The sequence below is a fragment of the Pseudocercospora fijiensis genome (genome assembly GCF_000340215.1).
Source record: "Pseudocercospora fijiensis CIRAD86 unplaced genomic scaffold MYCFIscaffold_2, whole genome shotgun sequence".
Classification (NCBI taxonomy): domain Eukaryota; kingdom Fungi; phylum Ascomycota; class Dothideomycetes; order Mycosphaerellales; family Mycosphaerellaceae; genus Pseudocercospora; species Pseudocercospora fijiensis.
The window spans coordinates 7,661,081-7,680,243 of NW_006921533.1; the positions used below are offsets into that span (position 1 = coordinate 7,661,081).

General features: G+C 51.1%; 8 protein-coding genes across 8 annotated transcripts; 4 read left to right on the forward strand and 4 right to left on the reverse strand.

The window, feature by feature from the left end:
- Positions 1-148: 148 nt before the first annotated feature.
- On the reverse strand, positions 149-2,082 carry MYCFIDRAFT_172635 (uncharacterized protein; the record flags this gene model as incomplete). Its single annotated transcript, XM_007925858.1, has 18 exons — positions 149-161; positions 202-327; positions 353-445; positions 472-635; positions 659-701; positions 725-789; positions 818-862; positions 922-1,009; positions 1,036-1,163; positions 1,192-1,322; positions 1,347-1,371; positions 1,418-1,424; positions 1,466-1,609; positions 1,640-1,709; positions 1,739-1,752; positions 1,781-1,848; positions 1,881-1,903; positions 1,944-2,082. 18 exons carry the CDS (start codon positions 2,080-2,082, stop codon positions 149-151), a joined length of 1,386 nt encoding a protein of 461 aa, XP_007924049.1.
- A 124-nt stretch (positions 2,083-2,206) lies between these two features.
- MYCFIDRAFT_151944 (uncharacterized protein) lies at positions 2,207-3,877 on the forward strand (the record flags this gene model as incomplete). Its single annotated transcript, XM_007925859.1, has 2 exons — positions 2,207-2,849; positions 2,900-3,877. The coding sequence occupies 2 exons, from the start codon at positions 2,207-2,209 to the stop codon at positions 3,775-3,777; spliced, it is 1,521 nt and encodes a 506-aa protein (XP_007924050.1). The 3' UTR covers positions 3,778-3,877.
- A 1,093-nt stretch (positions 3,878-4,970) lies between these two features.
- Positions 4,971-5,732, forward strand: MYCFIDRAFT_77254 (uncharacterized protein; the record flags this gene model as incomplete). Its single annotated transcript, XM_007924566.1, has 1 exon — positions 4,971-5,732. One exon carries the CDS (start codon positions 4,971-4,973, stop codon positions 5,730-5,732), a length of 762 nt encoding a protein of 253 aa, XP_007922757.1.
- Positions 5,733-6,378: 646 nt separating this feature from the next.
- Positions 6,379-7,895, forward strand: MYCFIDRAFT_210650 (uncharacterized protein). Its single transcript, XM_007925860.1, has 2 exons — positions 6,379-6,505; positions 6,574-7,895. Exon 2 carries the CDS (start codon positions 6,634-6,636, stop codon positions 7,792-7,794), a length of 1,161 nt encoding a protein of 386 aa, XP_007924051.1. The 5' UTR covers positions 6,379-6,505; positions 6,574-6,633; the 3' UTR covers positions 7,795-7,895.
- A 2,257-nt stretch (positions 7,896-10,152) lies between these two features.
- On the reverse strand, positions 10,153-11,129 carry MYCFIDRAFT_210651 (uncharacterized protein). Its single transcript, XM_007925861.1, has 2 exons — positions 10,881-11,129; positions 10,153-10,811 (listed from the first exon to the last, which is right to left on the reverse strand). Exons 1-2 carry the CDS (start codon positions 10,902-10,904, stop codon positions 10,506-10,508), a joined length of 330 nt encoding a protein of 109 aa, XP_007924052.1. The 5' UTR covers positions 10,905-11,129; the 3' UTR covers positions 10,153-10,505.
- Positions 11,130-11,263: 134 nt separating this feature from the next.
- Positions 11,264-13,012, reverse strand: MYCFIDRAFT_202710 (uncharacterized protein). The gene has a single exon (XM_007925862.1). The coding sequence runs from the start codon at positions 12,914-12,916 to the stop codon at positions 11,321-11,323; it is 1,596 nt and encodes a 531-aa protein (XP_007924053.1). The 5' UTR covers positions 12,917-13,012; the 3' UTR covers positions 11,264-11,320.
- A 1,297-nt stretch (positions 13,013-14,309) lies between these two features.
- MYCFIDRAFT_122442 (uncharacterized protein) lies at positions 14,310-14,887 on the reverse strand (the record flags this gene model as incomplete). The annotated part of the gene is made up of 3 exons (XM_007925863.1): positions 14,310-14,376; positions 14,437-14,684; positions 14,735-14,887. Coding segments are annotated over 3 exons (468 nt in total), but the record flags the coding sequence as incomplete, so codon positions are not given.
- A 1,449-nt stretch (positions 14,888-16,336) lies between these two features.
- MYCFIDRAFT_132457 (uncharacterized protein) lies at positions 16,337-17,560 on the forward strand (the record flags this gene model as incomplete). The annotated part of the gene is made up of 4 exons (XM_007925864.1): positions 16,337-16,580; positions 16,644-16,973; positions 17,025-17,312; positions 17,364-17,560. 4 exons carry the CDS (start codon positions 16,337-16,339, stop codon positions 17,558-17,560), a joined length of 1,059 nt encoding a protein of 352 aa, XP_007924055.1.
- Between the last annotated feature and the right edge of the window lie 1,603 nt (positions 17,561-19,163).

Sequence of the window (19,163 nt, forward strand, 5' to 3'; positions counted from 1 at the left end):
GATCTTAGAATATAAGTCGTATATAGTATATAGTAGATAGTAGGTACTTAATAGCAGTATAGACTCTATAGAGCGGTATATAGGTAATCGTTTGCTAGAACTATTAGATTAGATTAGCTTAGATTGCCCTAATAAGGGCTGGATTGGATTAGCTTAGATTGCTGAATAAGCAGAAATTGGCTAGATTGGATTGGCTTAGACTGCAATCTCAACCCAGATTGCAAGCCGGGCTTGCTTGTGGACCGCACTGGGTTTCCAAATCCAGTCTGTTTCCGACAGTGTGTTTCGGTCAGGCATGCTGAGTCAAGACAGCCCCAGTTCCCTTGACTCAGCATGGTCAAGGATTCCACACGATACCGAAACCTCACCAACAGACCGGCACAATTGCGCGTCAAATTTCAATACCAGGAACCACACCATAGAGCCAAGTTCCCTACTCAAGAGCCTGGCCACAGCCATCGAGCCTGCAACAACACTGGACTAGGCATAGGCTGAGCCCATATGTTTTCCTTCTGAGTTCGCACCAAAAGAATATGAGAGTCTTTACGGAGTACCATCGCGACTACTATGGCCGATGGAGCGAACGAGAAGAGATCCCGCGCTGGTGGCCGATGCTGAGAGCCTGAGGTACCACCCTCAAGTTGATCCGCATCACAACCGCTTTTCCAGGAAACAGACTATTAGCCAGAGTTGGAGGCTGGCTAGGTCACCCTGAGTATGTCACGCATATCCGTCGAACCTTGCTGCATCTCCGCTGCTTGTACGGCCGAGGAATGGCGTCTGCACATTCTACATCAAGGCATTCGATCGTCCTGACCAGCAATTGACTCTCCATGTCATCTGTACTGGAGACTCGGAACAGCTAGCCATTATTCAGCTCTTCTACTGCGCTCGCAAAGTATACATCGCGCCGACGGTCACAAGGCGATCTTCAGATCGACCAGGAATTGTAATGCTCCTCCAAGAGATCATGCGCCATACAGGAGCAAGTGTCGTCATCTCCTGACAACTTGAACCTGCTTCTGTTCAACACACTGAGGAAAGGAGGACGGATACAAGCCTTCCGCCTTGACATGGTCTACAACGTTGAGAGTGCGAGTATTAGGAGGTCCAGGAACGTAAGATGGAACGAAGTGCGACAGAACAAAGTTAGGTGAGCAGCGCTGGGCTGAGCTGGCGGTCGGCACTTACCAGTGCCCTGGTAAAGTTGCTTTGGTCGTCATGCCCGCATGAAATGCAATATCGCTGCCAGACTTTCCGCCTCGGCCCTCCGACAAGCAGCGGTGTGACGGTGTCATGCAGTACGCCGGCGTAAAGAGATGCTGGATGCGCATCATGCATGCAACTGCTGGTCATCAGGACGGCTCGACCCTACCACACGCTTCTCGCTCGGAGATTCTGTTCAATGTCCCGGCACGTGAATGCTAGTTTATTTATTGCGTGGGCTCAGGCTCATACCCTGCACCTATGAGCTTGCTCTATATAGCCTCTTGGCTGCGGGTGCCATGAGACTTTCCTGGAGACTCCTGGTTGAGATTGCTTTTTCCTATTCAATACCTTAACCATCAATCTTAGCAGGAAGCATCCCTTCTCAAAAGATGCTGGTGAGCTTCGTGCAATGGAAGGCCTTCAAAGGCACACCGCTGCTCCCATCAGGAACTTTGAGAGATGAAGCTTTGAGAAGCCGGAAAACAGCGCATCCTCGAAGTCTACACAAGATCGCACGACAGCGGCACACCATCAATGCTGCGGCTGCATCGCATTCAGAGACGCCCAACACAATGCCGGTGACATGCCAGCCGTAAGCCTGAAAACGTCACTTTTTCGTAGGTCCATCAGCAAGATCCTCTCAATTGGTGGAACATCTGAGTTGTAATAACGGCAGTGTTTTCATCGCGGAGTACTCAACAATTAGCGTCACCGCACGTAGCCGATACCGAAACATTGGACTGCATTGGCATCGAAGTCTGAGGTTCGCCAGATGCGGTTTGTATCAACCGAGCAGGGATTCTGTGCAGCCTGGACCTGGCTCAAATGATCTATGTACATTCGCAGGCTTGTGTCTTGAAGCTTGGCTAGCATTAGGTACGCAGCAGGACGATCTCAGCCAACATAAATGTACTGGTATCTGCCATCGTTCGCCATCAATATGGGTATCACTGCTTGGGAACTCATGACTTATACGCCAAGACAGCCAAGTAACATTATGTCGGGTGACGAGACACGACCAAAGAGCGTTACCTTCGTCACGACAATCCATGGCTCAAGAAAGTCGGTCGACGAGGCCTACGATTTCCTTGCGCAACATGTTGAGATTACTGGAGAAGAGGCCGTCGATCTCAAGAAGCTACGGCGGCGGATAGACTGGCACCTGATGCCAATCATGTTCGCTCTGTACTTCTTCCAATTCCTAGACAAATTCCTGTTGAACTACGCCATCATCATGGGAATGCCGAAGGACCTGAAGTTGAAGGGGAACGAGCTGAACAATATTGCTTCCTCTCTGTGGTGGGCATACCTCGCAATGAGTCCTCTCGTTGGCTTGATACAAAACAAAGTACGCCTTGGAAAGTGGCTTGGAGCCAACATGTTCCTATGGGGCATTACCATCTCATGCACCGCCGCGGTCAGGACATACCATCAATTTCTTGGGATACGAATTCTGATGGGCGTCTTCGACTCTGCGATACCGCCGGCACTCATGCTTCTCAGCGCCCAATACTACAGGAAAGATGAGCAGGCCATGAGATATGCTCTATGGTTCAGCAGCGTCGGATGGGGCACGATTTGCGGAGGTCTGATATCATTTGGCTTCCAGCATGTCCATACCTCGACACTGGAAGGCTGGCGTAAGTGCCGTCGATTGCCATGATGGATCCGCAACTGACTGCTGTCACAGGCATCATGTTCCTCGTACTTGGCTTGATCAGCCTAGTCGCTGGCATTCTGAGCTTCATCTTCATGCCGGACACTCCAATGACTGCCCGCTTTTTGACTGACCTCGAGAAGAAGGCGCTGCTGCAGCATGTTGCAGTCAACAAGACTGGCGTGTCTTCTCGCAAGATCGAATGGTATCAGTTGAAGGAGGTCTTGGTTGACCCACAAGTCTGGCTGCTCACGTTTAACGTCATTATTGTTGCCGCTGGATCAGGTATCCTATCGATCTATGGAGCAACACTGGTGAAAAGTTTTGGATTCACCTCGAAACAAGCCTCACTACTCCAAATGCCTAGCGGAGTCGTAGCTGTCGTCGCCACTCTCTTCTTCGCATATGCAGTCAGACAGCATTGGGTCAATCGCGTTACTGCTTCGTTGATTGGCTACGCTTTGTCGCTTACTGGAACATGCATGGTTGCATTCGCTGATAAAAAGAACAAAGGCGCCATGCTCGCAGGAATCTACATGATCGCATTCTCGGTCCATACGGTCGGAATCAAATACCAGTGGTTAGCAGCAAATGTTGGTGGACATACGAAACGAGCCGCCAGCACTGCAATAGTGAGCGGAGCCTTCTCGATCGGCCATATCGTAGCACCATATGCTGTTCAGCAAAAATTTGCGCCAGACTTCGAACCGGCACGACTAGTTCTGGTGGCCTCAAAAGCAATCGCGCTCGGTATCATCACTTTGTTAGGCTTGTACTACCTCTTCGAAAACGGGCGGCGAAACAAACTGTATGGACCTGCTGGGGAACAAACCCCAGAAGAGGTCAATCCAGATGACTGGGCCAATATGACCGACAAGGAGAAGCAGAAGTCTTTCAGATACGTTTACTAAGCTTGTATTTTCGTTTGGGTATTTGCATGCATGCATTAGAATCACGGCCGAGATAACGACAGATACTCACTAGAATGGCAGAATCCCATCCCCTTCTCTCACTTCACGCGCGCATATAGACTTCAGAAGATGTAGTTGGTGTCCAATATTTCTTTTACGAGGAACATCGTTGATGTGCGTGCATTCGTCTGCGGCCGAAAATTGCCGATCAGGGATTAACCCTTTCTCAGCCTCGTCTTAGACGGCTTGCCTCTTGAAAGGTACATGTGCTACGTTTCAGGCTCTGATTGCAAGGCAAGCTCGAGCTAGATTTCGCATGGCATGGTGCAGTCCTGAGGTAGTTGTGCCGTATTTCCAAAATCCTGGCTTGTGTGGTGTGAAATCCGCAATTGCAGTAGTCTGCCCAAGGAATTTCTTCAGCAGAGCTTGTTGACCATTTGCAGACTCCAGTTTTCACTTCGAGACCGATGTCTTCTCGTGTTCAGGCAACTTCCGCGCAATTCTGATGTAGGGATTGTGGAGCTTCACGGTTGCTGTGTTGTCTCCCAGCGGTGAGCGAGCTGGCAATTTTTCGCAACATGCTGCCTTGTGCTTAATATTCTACTGCCAAGTGACGTTCGAAGTGCATATGGCTTGGTCGTTGAAGGATCAAGAGAGAACTAGATCTGTGCGAGAGATCCTGGTACGGGTTTGAGCGTCGTGGTTCTTCGTGGCGGCTTCGAATGGTGGTGTGCGAGTAAATATAGATCCGTAGAAAAGGCGGTTCGCGATGCTTTGATCAACGGAGAAGGCTCTTGAAGGCCCTTCTCACATTGGGAGCTCCGCTGGTGGTGTAACGGCGGTCATCTGCTTTGTCTGTATTTTCGTAGCGTAAGTGACCCGTAGCACTAAGATCGTGAAATCCTCCACGGAGGATATGAGCCCGTCTTGCTTCGAGAACCTGCTCGAGACTATAAAGACTCGGCTCTGAACTCGGCGGCATGCGGCATGTTCATGTGGTTGCTATGTGAATGGTGCGAGAAGGGAAGTGTGGTGCGGTTGGAAGCTAAGATGAGAATCATGAGATGAGGTCGCCCGCTGTCCCGCAACTCTCCTTCACACTGATCACTCTTTTTGACAATCACAAACTGGAATACATGCTGGCTATAATATCTTGTTGACGCAGCACCAGGATCGCACACACGAGCACCACAATGTCTTCATACTTGAGCAACCTGCTCACGCACACCACTTCCAGATACAACTCGCTCAAGAGGACGCTCCTCTCAAGCGAAGACGACGGCGACACCGAAGATGATACACACGTCTGCCGCGTCCTACGAGCGTACTACAGCGAGAAAGGCCGGCCTTTCCCTCCGTGGCTACCACCAGACCCCAATGTCAAACGCGCCATCACACCCCAGCCTCAGCAAGGCAACTACTTGGGAGGCACAGCAGGGAAAAATCCGTATGGGCATGTACAAAATCAAGGTGGCCATCGAGGTAGTCTGAGCGATCTATGGGATCCTCCATCTGCGCCCGCGAACAACGCTCCCATGCAACCCACAAGCCTGCGCAATGCGCGTCGTCCGATGAACCAGCCTCCTGCGAACGTGAGCAGTGGTAACCTCGCTCCTCCTCAAGCTCGACCGTTACCTTCGCAAAGAGCTGGAAGCTACCAGACGCAGGGTCTGCCACAACAACAAATGGGCAGCAGGCCTGGCAGTCGAGTAGACCCGAGCCCTCCTTCTAGTAGTGCTGGTCCTCCTGCTGCCGGAAGTGCACAAGAAAGGCTGAAAGCAAGGCTATGGGGTGGTAAAAGTGGTGTCAGTCCACAGCCGAGTCCTGCAATGAGCTCTGTGGGAGCACCAAACCCGTACGACCAGCCTCAGATGGGTGCAAATGCTCCTTGGAATGGTGGCAGCGGAAATCCGTATGATAACGGTGGCAATGGAAGACGCTATGGCAGACAATGAAGCTGAAAAGAGACTATATACTCAGCGCGCAAGCGTTGACATGGAAGAGCTGGACGCTGGTTGTCCAGATACAGGGTCACGACAATTGATGAGAATACGAGTAGACCGATAGAGCGCATGAGCATTAATGGAAGCTCGACTAAGTGTCGAGCTTGTATGGGCACGATTCCGTCAGGAGCATAGGCGTACTGCGAGCATGGTGGCAATAAGCAGCCGACCGAGGCGGTTACCGCTTTGGGACAGCTCGATGCAACAATTCGAAGGCATCTTTCACAAGCTTTCTTCGCACAACACCCTGCAAAAGATCAACAGTCTGGTGTGTGGTAAATGTGGCATCCACGACCCGCACGTTCACGCTACCCGCCTCTCGGTTCGTCGCATCGTCTTTGACTATGATGGCGAGGCCTTTTAAAGTTTCCAGCGACAGAGAGGAGCTGAATTGCGTGCTCGACGATGTTCTGCACCATAAAGTGGCCATCATGTCCTGCAGAAGAGGAGCTGCAACTCTTGTCACCACTACCGTCAGCGAAATTTGTGTCTTGCATCATGGCGAAACGAGAGTCTACTGACCCGGCTGTCTACAACGCCCATCACGAACGCTTCCACCATACAGGCCTGCCTACCAGCCAAGCAGGATGGATTCAGCGTGCCAAGGAGGTTTCTGACATCCTCGCCGAGGACGCCGCGAAGCGTGACATCGAGAACAAGTCCCCAAGAGCTGAAGTGTCGCTGTTGAAATCCGCTGGCCTGCTAAAGGTTCTCGGACCTCAGAAGTACGGAGGCGGCGAGCAGGTGGGAACCTGTCCTGATCAGTCATGGATTGCTACTGACGCGTCACCAGAGCTGGGAAACAGGCTACAAAGTTATTCGAGAAGTTGCCAAAGGAGATGGATCGATTGGAATGCTGCTTGGGTACCATTTGCTGTGGTCTACCACGGCCAATGTTGTAGGCACTGATGAACAGCAAGATAGCGTGCAAGAAGCTATCATCAAGAACAATTTCTTCGTTGGAGGAGCAGTCAACCCACGCGACAACGACCTGAAGATCACTTCGGAAGGTGATGAACTGGTTTTCAATGGACTGAAGAACTTCAATACTGGCGGCGTTGTGAGCGACTTGACTGTCCTTGAAGGTGTCCTTGACGGCACAGAAGATCACATCTTCACACTGGTCAAGACCGAACAGCCAGGGATTCAGTTTGCCCACAACTGGGACAACGTTGGCCTGCGACTTACAGAGTCTGGAAGCGTGAAGATTGACAACGTCCGCGTGCCGTGGACCGACGCACTTGGCTGGGATCCGGTCAAGAAGAAGCCAATCCCTGAAATCCTCGGACTGCCTTTTGGAACCTTGTTGCTGCCCACTATTCAGCTTGTCTTCAGCAACTTCTACCTTGGCATTGCTCAAGGTGCGCTTGCTGCTGCAACCCAGTATACCCTGAAAGGAACCAGAGCTTGGCCATTTGGTGGTGACAACAAGGACAAAGCTGTTGATGAGTGGTACATCCTCGAGCGATATGGCGAGTTTCGGGCGCATCTTGCAGCCGCTGATGCACTTGCTGATCGTGTCGGCGCTGAGGTTGCCAATATTTACAGAGAGGCAGGTCAGTATGGTTCTGTTGTGGATCTGGAGATCACAAGCTCCAAGCAACTTATCAATCCGAATTACCTTGCCAATGGCCATTCCAGCAACACCAGCACAGGACCAAACCCCCCGTACTCGATCTCGACCACAGGCAATTTCCAGATTCCTGAGACAAACGGCCACACAGACGGTACATCCAAGAGCCGAGGCAGGGCTAGTATTACCGCTCAACGACGTGGCGAGCTTGCAGCAAATGTCGCCCACGTCAAGGTTGTGACAACGGACACTGGTCTTGCAGTGACATCCGGAATCTTTGAGATGTTGGGAGCAAGAGCGACTGGAAAGAAATATGGATTCGATAGATACTGGAGAGATATCAGAACCCATTCGTTGCATGACCCAGTTGCATACAAGAAGCGTGAGGTTGGACGCTTCCAGCTTTTGGGCGAGATCCCGGAGCCAACATGGTATACATAGCTCGGTTGCGGCGGCTGTGCACTTTGTATTGCAGCAAAAATGCTGGAGGAAATGGCTGCTGTGTCGGCTTTATGGCAATGAGAATGGTATTCTGTCTCCTTATCAAAAGTCCGAGCCGTCTTGGCACGAGGCAATCGGTGCTGGTCAGCCTTCGAGCTTGATCTCTTTCTTTTCCAGTAACATCTCAAGAGCAGCTCGTGCTTTCTTGCTCTTGCTCGTCCAAACCAGTGATCTGATCGAATCCTCGCTCTTACTTCAGCTCCGCATTAGGACATCAGCTGAGCTGCTGAAAAGCCACTCGCCCTCACCGGCATGCGTGGCGCCTTTCCAATGCGCGTGCCCAGACCTGTCAATGGCCCGACACATGCTCGTACGAGCTTTGGAGGCAAGACTCAGCAGTAGATATGAAGTCCACCATGCACCCGGATTCTTTCCCCACCTCATCCTTCGTCTCCTGGCAACCCAAGTGGCCCCCAACGTCGAAAACGCCTTCCAAGCCCTCGCCCTCGACGAACAACGTTCCGCTTTCGCCCCCACGATCTGGGAATCCCCTCGCAGCGACGACGCCCCTAAGATCCTCAAAAAACTCCGCCAATGCTGGTTCCCAGGCGTCCACACTTCCATCGGAGGCGGATATCAAGATACTTCCATCTCCAACATCACATTATTAGCATGGATGATGACACAACTTCAATCCCTTCCTCACTTTCGATCCTACCTCCCACGGCAAACCTGCCCTAAACCAAACATTTCTACGTTTCGAAACACACCCCTTCGACGGGCGTAGGTGACGCCAAAGGTCTCATCCCCCACTCAGATTCCGGACTCCTTGAACACGATTCTAGGACGAAAAATCCGTACTCCTGGCGAATACCATCTCACAGACACAAGGACTGGGGAACCTTTGGAAGAGTTTTTGAAGGATACGTGTGAGTTTTTTTCATCCTTCTGTTAGGTATCGGATGAGGAATGGCGGGGCGGGGTTGGCGGAGAGTGGGAGGGAGGGGAGGTATAAGGCTGTTTCTTTGAAGGGGTGGGAATTAATGGAAGGGGGGAGGGAGGTTGAGGGGGTTAAGGTTGGGAGGGAGTGGGTTGGGGCGCCGAAGTGGGTGAAGAGGAGTACGGGGACTTATATTGTTGAGGAGAGCATTGAGGAAGGGAGTTTTGATGCGGTTTTGGCGGAGAGTTGGGATGGGGTTAGGGAGAGGTTAAAGTTGTGATATGTATGGATGAAAGGATATCTATATAGATGTCAAAACCGGCCATAACGTCTGTAACAGCAATCGGATGCAGGCGAAGCATATCTTTGTCCTTCAGCAGGAATTCAGTCTCTGGGCACCCTCGACATAGCAAAACACATCTTTCCTTTGACATCTCTAATTCTCCTCCACATTACGTCGACTCTTCAGACCAGAAGGACGAAAATGGATGATCAGAGTTGCGTGCTGTGTGCTCAACACCAGCTTCATCGCTCGCAAGCTTTAGTTTCTTGCTTTTTCCGTCCTCAGGATCGTTTTCTTCTTGGTGCACCTGCAACATGCATTAGCATACATCTACACACCTGAGCAAGGCCCATCTCACCTCAAACACACGCTTCCCAGGCACAGAGAGTCCATTCGGTCGACGCGTCAATTGCAAGCTAGGAGCATCACAACTCGAAAAAGTCGTAGTCGACAGCAACTCCACCAAACCCCTATCTACTCCAAATCAGTAAAGGCGTCAGACTTCCCTTCACAACTCCCACTTACATCGAGACCGATACTCAAAAGTAACAGTAATATCCGCGCCCGCAGAAGGCACAAAGCGGTACTTGCTCGTCGGCAATGGACCGCACGGCTTGAGCGTTCCTCGCTGAAACGTAAGAACAATACAACCTTCATCCACCTCTCCCCCCTCAAGCGGCCAACCATCACAATTAACCGGACCGAGCACAGCATCTTGAAACGCAACTCGCTCCAGTTCCTCAAAACACCCATGTTTCGGCGAAGCGGTTGGGAGTTTTTTACATGGACACTCCAAATCTTGGAAATACTTCACTGTACTCGCCGTGCCACTGCTGAGGGAGAAGGTGACTTTGACGGTGTCGTTGGCCATGCAGTCGAATTTCTCGGTGAGGAAGATGTTGAGGGCGAAGATGTCTTGGGTTGGGATTGGAGGCAGGGACGTGCTGGCGTTTTCGTCGAGGACTGGGGAGGGTGGGAGATATCGCGGGTTTCTTTCCTGAGTGTCGATTCGTGAGACGAAGATCTCGACGATGCCGGTGGAGTCGAACATGGTGGGCCGGTAAGGTGGGAGTGTGAGTTGTGGTGCGAGGTGTAGGTAAGAAAGAAGGGCAGACCGAAATGAGATTGCTGAAGTGATGTAGCCGTCCGAGGCAGGTGCGCGGCTGTGCCTTCCATCCTACGCTCCCAGATCGCGTACTTCACGCGTCCGACTGGTGTCCTATCCTACGCGCCTTGGAATATAGATGCTCGTTGTAAAGCTCTCCGCTCGTGCTGGCCTCTTCGTAATTTCGCGTCTGGCATTCGCATTGCTCTCGGAGACTACGTAGAGCAGCAGCAGCAGGAACTCATCCCTTCACCTCGTGCTCGTGAAGCCGCAGCAGAAACTTCCCATTTCCAAAAAACCATGGCCAATAGGTCCTCTTCGATGTCCCCAGCATCATATCAAGTCCCTAGCCATAGCACTCCACCACCTCATCATCCCTCATCTTACCTCCTCCCACTTCCCTCAACATCAAACCCAACCATCCTCTCCCCATCCTCCGCCGCAAAGTCCTCCCCACTCCCACTCCTCTGCCCCTCCACATCCGCATCCACAACAGCTTGTCGTCTAGGCATAACCATCCTCATAACAAAATTTCCGAACCGATCTCTCACCCCATTCGTTTGTCGCTGAATCGAGTCGAGAGGAAGGTATTGCGAGTAACGTTCTCGATGTCTTTTTATCAGGGGGACGATGAGGAAGGCGAGGAGCATGTAGAGCGCTGCTGCGATGAGGGCGGGGAGGAAGAGGGCCTAGATAGATGGGGTGGGTGAGTTAGAAGTTGTGCTGGAGGGGGGAGCTTGCAGCTGGGTGTGACGCACCTTAAAGATTTCTGTGAAGCCCATGGTTGTAGCGATTGCTATTAGATAGCAGGCGACTGAGAGGGAGGACTTGGAAGTGGCTTCGATGATGGTGTGCAAGATGTAGCAGCCCGTGAGCCCGTTGGGACTTTCTACGACTGATGAGGCTTACGCGGCAGTCCACGTAGTGTTGATGCGTCGCAAATTATGTGCAAGAAATGAAGCGCTTGGAATTATGAATATTACAGAAGACTAAGGTACTAGGGATGGGAGCACGACGCAATGATGTGTCTGGAGGAGTGACGCAGGGCAAGGGCAAGATGAAGAGAAGCGTCCGTAACGGAGCCAAGTCCGAGTCCGCCTTGGCGCTCGATCCTTCTCGACATCACGCGTGTGACAATACTGGAATTCCATCCGTGAGTATTAAGCTAGCTGCAATGCCTCTACACATTCCTCTATCTCTATGCTTTAATCCCCTTCCATTGCGGCACCCATTGCTTCACAGCCTTCATGAACTTAAAGAACCCAACATTGAACTCCGTATGCCCATACTTCTTATCGACGACTTTCTGGGGAAATGCAATCCCAGCACCATAGAGTCCAGGCAAAGGCCTCAGATCACCAATAGTGCCATCGTCGCTCTCCGTGACATAGGTGAAGGTGCCTCTGTCAGGGTCAAAAATTGGCTCAATCTTCTTTCCAGTATCGGCCTCGATCAATATTGGGAGTGGGTTGCGAGCGTATCCGATTGCTTGAATCACGTATTGGCAGTCGTCGAGATGCTGTCGATAGATTTTTTCTTCGTCGCCTTTTTCATAGTTGATGGGCGTGATGACTTTTCCGACAGGACTGTTGGGAAGGTTCTCTGGTTCGAGGTTTTCGCGAGCCCATACTGCCGCTTCACCTTTCAGACCGGTGTTGTCGCGTGCGATGAAGCCGTCTTCGTATTCTGCGTACCGTAAAGGGTGTCGGGTGAACCACTTGACTTTTAGATCAGGTCGTGTAGATAGCGCAAGGCTGGAGAGATTCATGAGGACCAGGACTGCAGAATGAGAGGCACCGATAACTGCGACGGTAGTCTCGCCTTGCGATGATGAGAGGGCAGATAATCTCGTTGGCGATAATGCAACGTCCAGGTCAATATGCTGGAGATGCTCTGGCTCGTATGGTAGTTTTGGGTCCATTGGCGCAGATCCAGTACAGAGTATCAAACGCTTAGCTCGAACGCTGCTGATGTCTTGCGGTGTAGGATTCGCGCTGTCAATATTAACAGTCCAGTGATTCGATTGGTCGTCGAAGCTTGCTTCCTCTACGCGTCCCTTCTGAGTGATCACACCAGGCGTTCTCTCCAAGCCATGCGTGAGCATTAAGCACATGTCTGCGGCATGTCTGAGATGACAGCCTTTCTCCTGGTCCAGCTGCCGCAGATCTTGGAGCTTATCGTTGTGTGCGTCCACAGCAGCACCGTCTGAAGGGCTCGGCTCCTCCCATCGATCTCGTGAAGGGAGTCCAGATACAATTTTCCTGAACGGCGCAACGGCAGTAGCAAAGTCAATGAATAGCTTGACCTTTGTGTTTGAAGGGACTTCCCGGTAATAGGCATTGACTCTACCACCGTTGAAGTGGTCGTCCACCCACAAAATCTTGTCGATTCGATTTTCCAGCAAGTTGCCCACAGCTGTGATGCCCGCCGGTCCTGCACCGACCACGACAGCCTCGTACGTATCGTAAGGCCCAGACAACTTCGAATCTCTCCTCACTTGTTCAGGTCTGCTGTGCGTTGCCATAGTTCTCGTGGCCGGAAAATAATGTAGAGAGCTAGCAGCAGCGACTCCTCTAGAGGTCGAGGTAGATAGCGGTCTAGTACAGTAGCGAGGAACCGATCTCACCGCAGCAGGAGCAGTTGCAGATAGAGCTCTCCCGCCCGCGGCCAGAACCACGCATGGCCTTGCGCACGTCCATCCCAGATCGGCACGCCGGGAAACGTTCCTCCCTCCATGATTGATCAACCTTAGTGGTCCGGCAAGAGCGTTGCTGGCGACAGTCTTGGAGGCCATGTATCAGGCCAGACAATTCTCGTACAGCGCCAAATGACAATGTCCAAGCACTGCGTCTCCTGGTCAATTGAAGCTGATAGCAAAGCTGTTGGGGCCAGTCAAGAGGTCAGATGCAGGAAGTATTCGCGTACGTGCTCCCAATCAGACTAGGGCGTGCCTCAAAGTTCTCTTGCGGTTGCAGATAATAGTAGGTGAATGCTTCGGCTCCTCGCTTGCGGCAGGGATGATGTTGAAGCTCTCTTGCAATTCTGCCGACGGCCCGCAGTGGAAGAGGACCACCAAGGAAGAAGACGCGTTGCTTGGTGGATCGCGATGATCAATGGCCGAGATCAACGTGGTCGGGGTTTAGATTGCCGATGTTGAACTCCTGATGCCAAAGACGTCCAAGAGATGGCCTTTTGCTGCTTTTTGCGGTGGCGAAGTTCGAGACTTTGTTCAGTCGAAGTCCGCAAGCGAGATCGGCGGCTTTCGAAAACGCCAAGAAGATTTCCGTCTCGACGACAACGACAACAAATGGCAGTGCATAGTGGAAGAAGAGAACGATTTCGTTGTCTGTGTAAGGAAACGGAGATTTTCGCAGAAGTACAGGCGCAGAGGCTGTATAACAGTCATTCATCTTACAAATGGCGCAATCGACGAGAGGGTTGGCATCATCGCCACCGAGAACGGATGCCGTAAATGCCTCATCTCTCAGCACGCTTCACTTCACCTGTTTCATGCAAATCATATCTCGTTGCTGCTTGTATACTACTACCCACTCCGAGAGCAGAACACGACAAGTCACATGCCATGGTATACGGCATCGATTCTGCTTCTTAGCCATCTCGAAGTCCAGCCGTCTTGCCTCCTTTTTCGCACACTCAATGCAGCTGAACGTGTCTTAGAAGTAGTCACTTCACGCAAAACAATCCCCCCCCCTGGCCTCGATTGAATCCGCGAAAGCGCTTGCTGTATAGATCAACTGTGTCGTAGTCATCGTCGTAATCTGAATCACTGTCGTTTACCGCACCGTAGCCACCCTTGGGAATGACCGGGACGACTTGGCAGTGGAGATTGAGTGCCAGGGCAGTCTCGTAGAGAGACATGTCTGCGCCATTGAGGGACTGTGGCAAGAAGTTGACTTGCGTGTTTGTATGAGCATAGCTGTGTGACAGCCAAATGGCGAGAACACGACCTGCATAATTTGTCAGCGAGGGCGTGGCACCATGATAAGCAGTTCACAGACCTCTATTGAGGAACTTTGGGTTGCTAAGAGCATTTTGTAGAGTCTTGTAGAGTGGCAGCTTGGTAGCGTCGAGAACTTCAGAAACACCTGCTAGATTCCCAGCTCCACCTGTGCTCATATCAGAAAGTGCCGCGCTAGAGGTTGGTGGATCAATGGCTTACGTGTGACGTAAAGATTGTACGTGAGAGTCACGCGGTGACCTTGGGAGACTTCGAGCACCTCGTGCTCACAGTCGCTGTAGAACGCAGCCCAGTCTACGGCCGGCTTGACTCTGCCTTTTGTAGCGGATGTCGACCAGTCAAAGACGACTTCTTTGCCTACGTGACGCACAACGAGCTGCCCTCCCTCGTGGTCGACGGGAAGGGATACTACGAGGCTACCAAGCTGGGTTTCGCTACGTGGAGTGTCCACATGAGCTTTGAACTTGCCGCTGGGTGCACTGTAGACATTCAGCTTGTAGAGCTCGGCCTTGATGCTTCGTGCGTGCGTCGTCTGCTTCGTTTGTGGGGCGAAAAGCTGTTCAATCGTGGCAACAATGCCCGCCTGATTAAGTCAGTGGAGGTGTAATTCAATGAGCATGCCGACTCGCTTACCTGATAAGGGCAGAAAGAAGTCAAAAATTCACCAACATCCAATTTGCCGGCCTTGCGGTAGCTCTCGTCAATGACTTCTCCTCCAGACCGAGCGAAGGATGCCGGCGCGCAGGCAGATGGAAAGTCCGAAAAGCCTTGCGAACGCTGTGAGGCATCGACAGGAAGAACGAGAATCTTGCCATCGTTCTGAGCTCCAAAGCGGATCTGGAGGGGGTCTGTAACGTGACCGGACGAGACTGAGACGTGGGTCGGATTCATGATGGCGACAGAACCTCCGCATGCGAAAGTGCCGGAGCGAGAATGTGCAGCGACTGAAGCTTTGAGCTCGTCGAGCAGGCTCTTGTATTCTTGCTCCTCTTCCTTTTCGCTGATGAGGCCCTCGCCGTCATCTTTCTCCAGCCCTGTCTTCGCCGGACGATGGCTCAAGATGGACTCAGAAGCAGGTTTCTGTGCTAGCGATGCTTCGCTCATTGTGAATTCGCTCTGCCTGGTCAACGGCTGAGATTGTGAATCAGTTAAATCTGTCAATGATCTGCTTGGTGAAAAATGTTTCTGACGAAGGGTGGTGAGAGAAATTTCAGATACACAGGTAGATGAGAGGAAACAGTCTGCTTCCGTTTGCAGTGAGGTGGCCACCTTGCCATTGAATACAGGTCTCTGCTGCCATCCGTCTCGGCGAAGCAGTTTCCTGCTCATTGCGAGCGCGGGATTGGTCTCAGTGCAGAGCGTCACTACAAACGCTCAGATTCTCAGACTGGCATGGCTGGTAGCAGTCCCAAGCCAGTATTTAGCATGATGCGCCAAATGGATATCTCGCTGTTGGACGGGTACAATGCGCATCTTTTGCAGCCGACTCCTGTTGGGCGTTCTTCACAACTTATGCATTTCCTCATCGGTGGCAAGTTGACATGGCTCCGTCTTGTTGGCCAGTCAGTCATGCCCTTCTTTTCTTGCTCACTATTCCTTGCTCTTTGCTTCCTGCTCTTTTCTTCTTCTTGCTTGTTCACGCGAGCATAAACATCAATACCGTCTCGCGAAGGATTGAGTATTCGTGGCTGATGATTGTGTCTCGTCTATATCGAGGTAATGGTGCTGTGGTGGTCTGCTCCAGCTGAATACCGATGGTTCAAGCCGCCGTTGTGAGCAGTGCACCCACGCGTGCTTGAATATATGTGGCTTATGTTTGCATGTGAAAGGTGCAGTAGTGTGCAGAGCAGAGCCGATTGCAAGCACCGATCAATTTTTGAGGATCCTGGCCTCTCATTGGCAGGGCATAACCGAAGCACAGATCGTTTCCTGCGCCAAGCGGCACTTCCCCGCATCTACCTAGCAGCTGCGCGGAGGAGCTCTGGGGATTCGACGTGCACTGGACAAGGCAAGGCAAGGCAAGACAGGCTGGCAGAGACTGAGGTACAACGAGAGCTTCCTTCCGGCATACCTGGACCTACATCTTTGACCTGCGAATCGAACGTCAGCCAATTGTGTACATGAGCTAAGCGTCGACATCATTCGCCGCACAGCAAACACACCTCCTATTGCTATACAGCACCCACGCGAGTACCACATCCACCACATCCAGAGCTCCGGCCATCAGCAAGCATCATGGCAAGCCCACGTCTGCTGCTGAGAGCCTCGAGAGCATCCAAGACATCGATATCGGCGCCCACAATTACGCGGCCCTTCTCACGCGTGGCAGCACGATCGTCCGACCACAAAGCTCCAGCGCTATCAGACATTGAGCCAGAGCAGGGCCATGTATTCGACGCCAAGCAGAAGGAGTTTCGAGAGAACCTCGCAGAGAACTACCGCAAGAAAAAGGAAGCAGAACGTCAGTCAGAAGCCGCCCGTCTTGCCGCTAAGTCCTCTTCTACTTCTTCTTCAATTGACAATGGCAGCGAGGGAGGCCTAGGCTCACTTAGTACTGCTACAGGGGAAGCGGCAAAGCGCAAAGAAGAATCCGAGAATAAGAAGAAGATTGGCACTGGCCGACTAAGCAGTCTCATCTATGGCACCGAAGAAGGCCGCGAGATGGATCGCGAAATTGAGCGCTCCTTCTCGCAGGTCTTGGCCAGAGGCAAATACGTCCACAGCATTGTCTTCCACGAGGTCAAGCCCGACAAGGTTGAGGAGTATGTGAAGCTTGTTGGCGGATGGTATCCGAAGGTCGCCAAAGACCCAGAGAACCACGTAAACCTCGTTGGCAGCTGGCGGACGGAAGTCGGCGACTGCGACACCTTCGGTGCGTGAGCATGCAGATATCGAGGACTTGTCTGAGCTGACTTCCAAACAGTGCACATTTGGGAATACCAACGCTACTCCGGCTACCACGCCTCTCTACATCGTATTCAAAGTCAGCCCCAGTTTGCCGCCTTCGACGCCAAGCTCAAGTCCTTGATCACGTCCAAGAAGACATCACTCATGCAAGAGTTCCGCTTTTGGCCAACCTCGCCACCACGACAACTGGGTGGAGTCTTTGAGCTTCGAACTTACACCCTTCACCCAGGCAACCTCCTTGAGTGGGAGACTCACTGGCAGAAGGGTTTGGCCGCGAGGAGAGAAGTCATGGAGGGCGTGGGAGGTATGTGATCCGGGCTTGAAAGCCGACCAGCGTGTACTGACCATTCTGCAGCATGGTTCGTTCAGATAGGAGCCCTCAACGAAGTCCATCACCTGTGGCAGTTCGCCGACCTCGAGGAGCGCCGCGCCCGCCGAGAGCAGAGCTGGAGCGTGCCAGGATGGGGCGAGACAGTCCACAAGACTGTACCACTCATTCAAACCATGAAGAGCCGCATTATGGTACCAATGCCCTGGAGTCCGATCGCGTAAGCGATGCATTGTACAATCAATTCGCGTTGACAACTTTCACCCTAGACGAAGAAGGGGCATGCATGAAGAGGAGTTGTAAGGAGTATGAAAAGAAAGAGCAAGTGATAGCCATTCACTGAGCGTAGCATATCGTTAGTTGTATTTGCTAGGGCCGTCACGTCCGACGCACGTTTTATGGGGGAAGAGCACACCACGCGTGCCGAATCAAAGCGGGCACGTTTGCAGGCAGGCAGAATGGATAGTGGAAGAATGAAAAACAGCAAACCTATGGCACTGTCCTTATCACACGGTATTGAGGTGTTACGTGAGTGTCCTGAAGTCGCGGAAAGCAAGACCGGCGGGAACGTGAGGAAGATAGCAAAACTAACATCTGTTGACAGCATGACAAAACAAACCTCGGCCTCAATGATGTTTTGCATTGCGATGCATATATTGAGAGGTGTCCGTGGCAGGTTCTGGTCAACACTTTCTGAGATGGGTTCCAGCACTATCGCTAATCACAGCCAGGCAAGAATGATCCCAAGTTTGCTTACAACTCCCGCGCAGTGCAACAGTAATCCTCCCTATCGCGCTGGCCAACATACGAGCTGAGAAACGAAACAATATGGCTGAACGTGCGGCTGACGGAAAGGAAAATGCTACATCTCCGACGAAGAGGAGTAGGAGGACATAAGGCTGTGGATTTTTGTGCTTTGGGAAGTGCAGAGAGTTGGAATTCCTTTGAATGAGATTTCATGTGATTACTAGTGTTTATGTAGCTCGAAGAGCTACAAGTAAAGGCCGAAGAGCTATAAGTAAAGGCTAAGGCGACGAGCGGGGTAGGGTAAGCTAGATTACTATTAGAAACGCTTATAGTAAGATAGTCTAAAATATCTAAAGTAACTACTTCCGGAATACGCCTATAGTAATTACTATCCGGAATACCTATAGCGAGTACTATTCGAAATATCTATAGTATATAGTTCTTTCTAAGTAGGAACGCTTATAGTAAGTACTATCTATAAGGCGTATAGTAAGTCTAATCTAAAACGCCTAAAGTAATTTTAATCTAAAATACTTATAGGAATTCTAATTTAGAATACTTATAATACTAAGTACTATTTAGAACGCGTATAGTAACTCTAATCGGGAGCGCTAATAGTTAGTACTACTATCTATAACGCTTATACTAAGTTTTATTTAGAACACGCTATATAGTAATTCTAATCCGAAACGTATATACTAAGTCCTATCCGGAACGCGTATAGTAAGTACTATCCGGAACGCGTATAGTAAGTACTATCCGGAACGCGTATAGAAAGTCTAATTCGGAACGCTAATAGTAAGTACTATTAAGAACGCTTATAGTAAGTAGTACTATCTAAAATACCTACAGTAAGTACTATTTAGAATACTTATAGCAAGTTATATCCGAAACGGTTATAGTAAATACTACTAAAAACGTTTATAGCGAGTACCCTATATAACGCCTACTACGAGTACCCTATAAAATGCCTATAGCGAGTACTCTATAGAATATATATAGCGAGTAGTACTATCCGGAACGCGTAGGATAAGCCTTATTTTAACGCTTAGTATAGTTAGTCTATATAGACCTTGAACG

Coding starts and splice junctions, on each gene's coding strand:
- MYCFIDRAFT_210650 (XM_007925860.1), top strand. CDS start 6,634: ATGCTGCTTGGGTACCATTTGCTGTGGTCTACCACGGCCAATGTTGTA.
- MYCFIDRAFT_210651 (XM_007925861.1), bottom strand. CDS start 10,904: ATGGGCTTCACAGAAATCTTTAAG. Junction 10,812..10,880: donor GCTTCACAGAAATCTTTAAG/GTGCGTCACACC, acceptor CCATCTATCTAG/GCCCTCTTCCTCCCCGCCCT.
- MYCFIDRAFT_202710 (XM_007925862.1), bottom strand. CDS start 12,916: ATGGCCTCCAAGACTGTCGCCAGCAACGCTCTTGCCGGACCACTAAGG.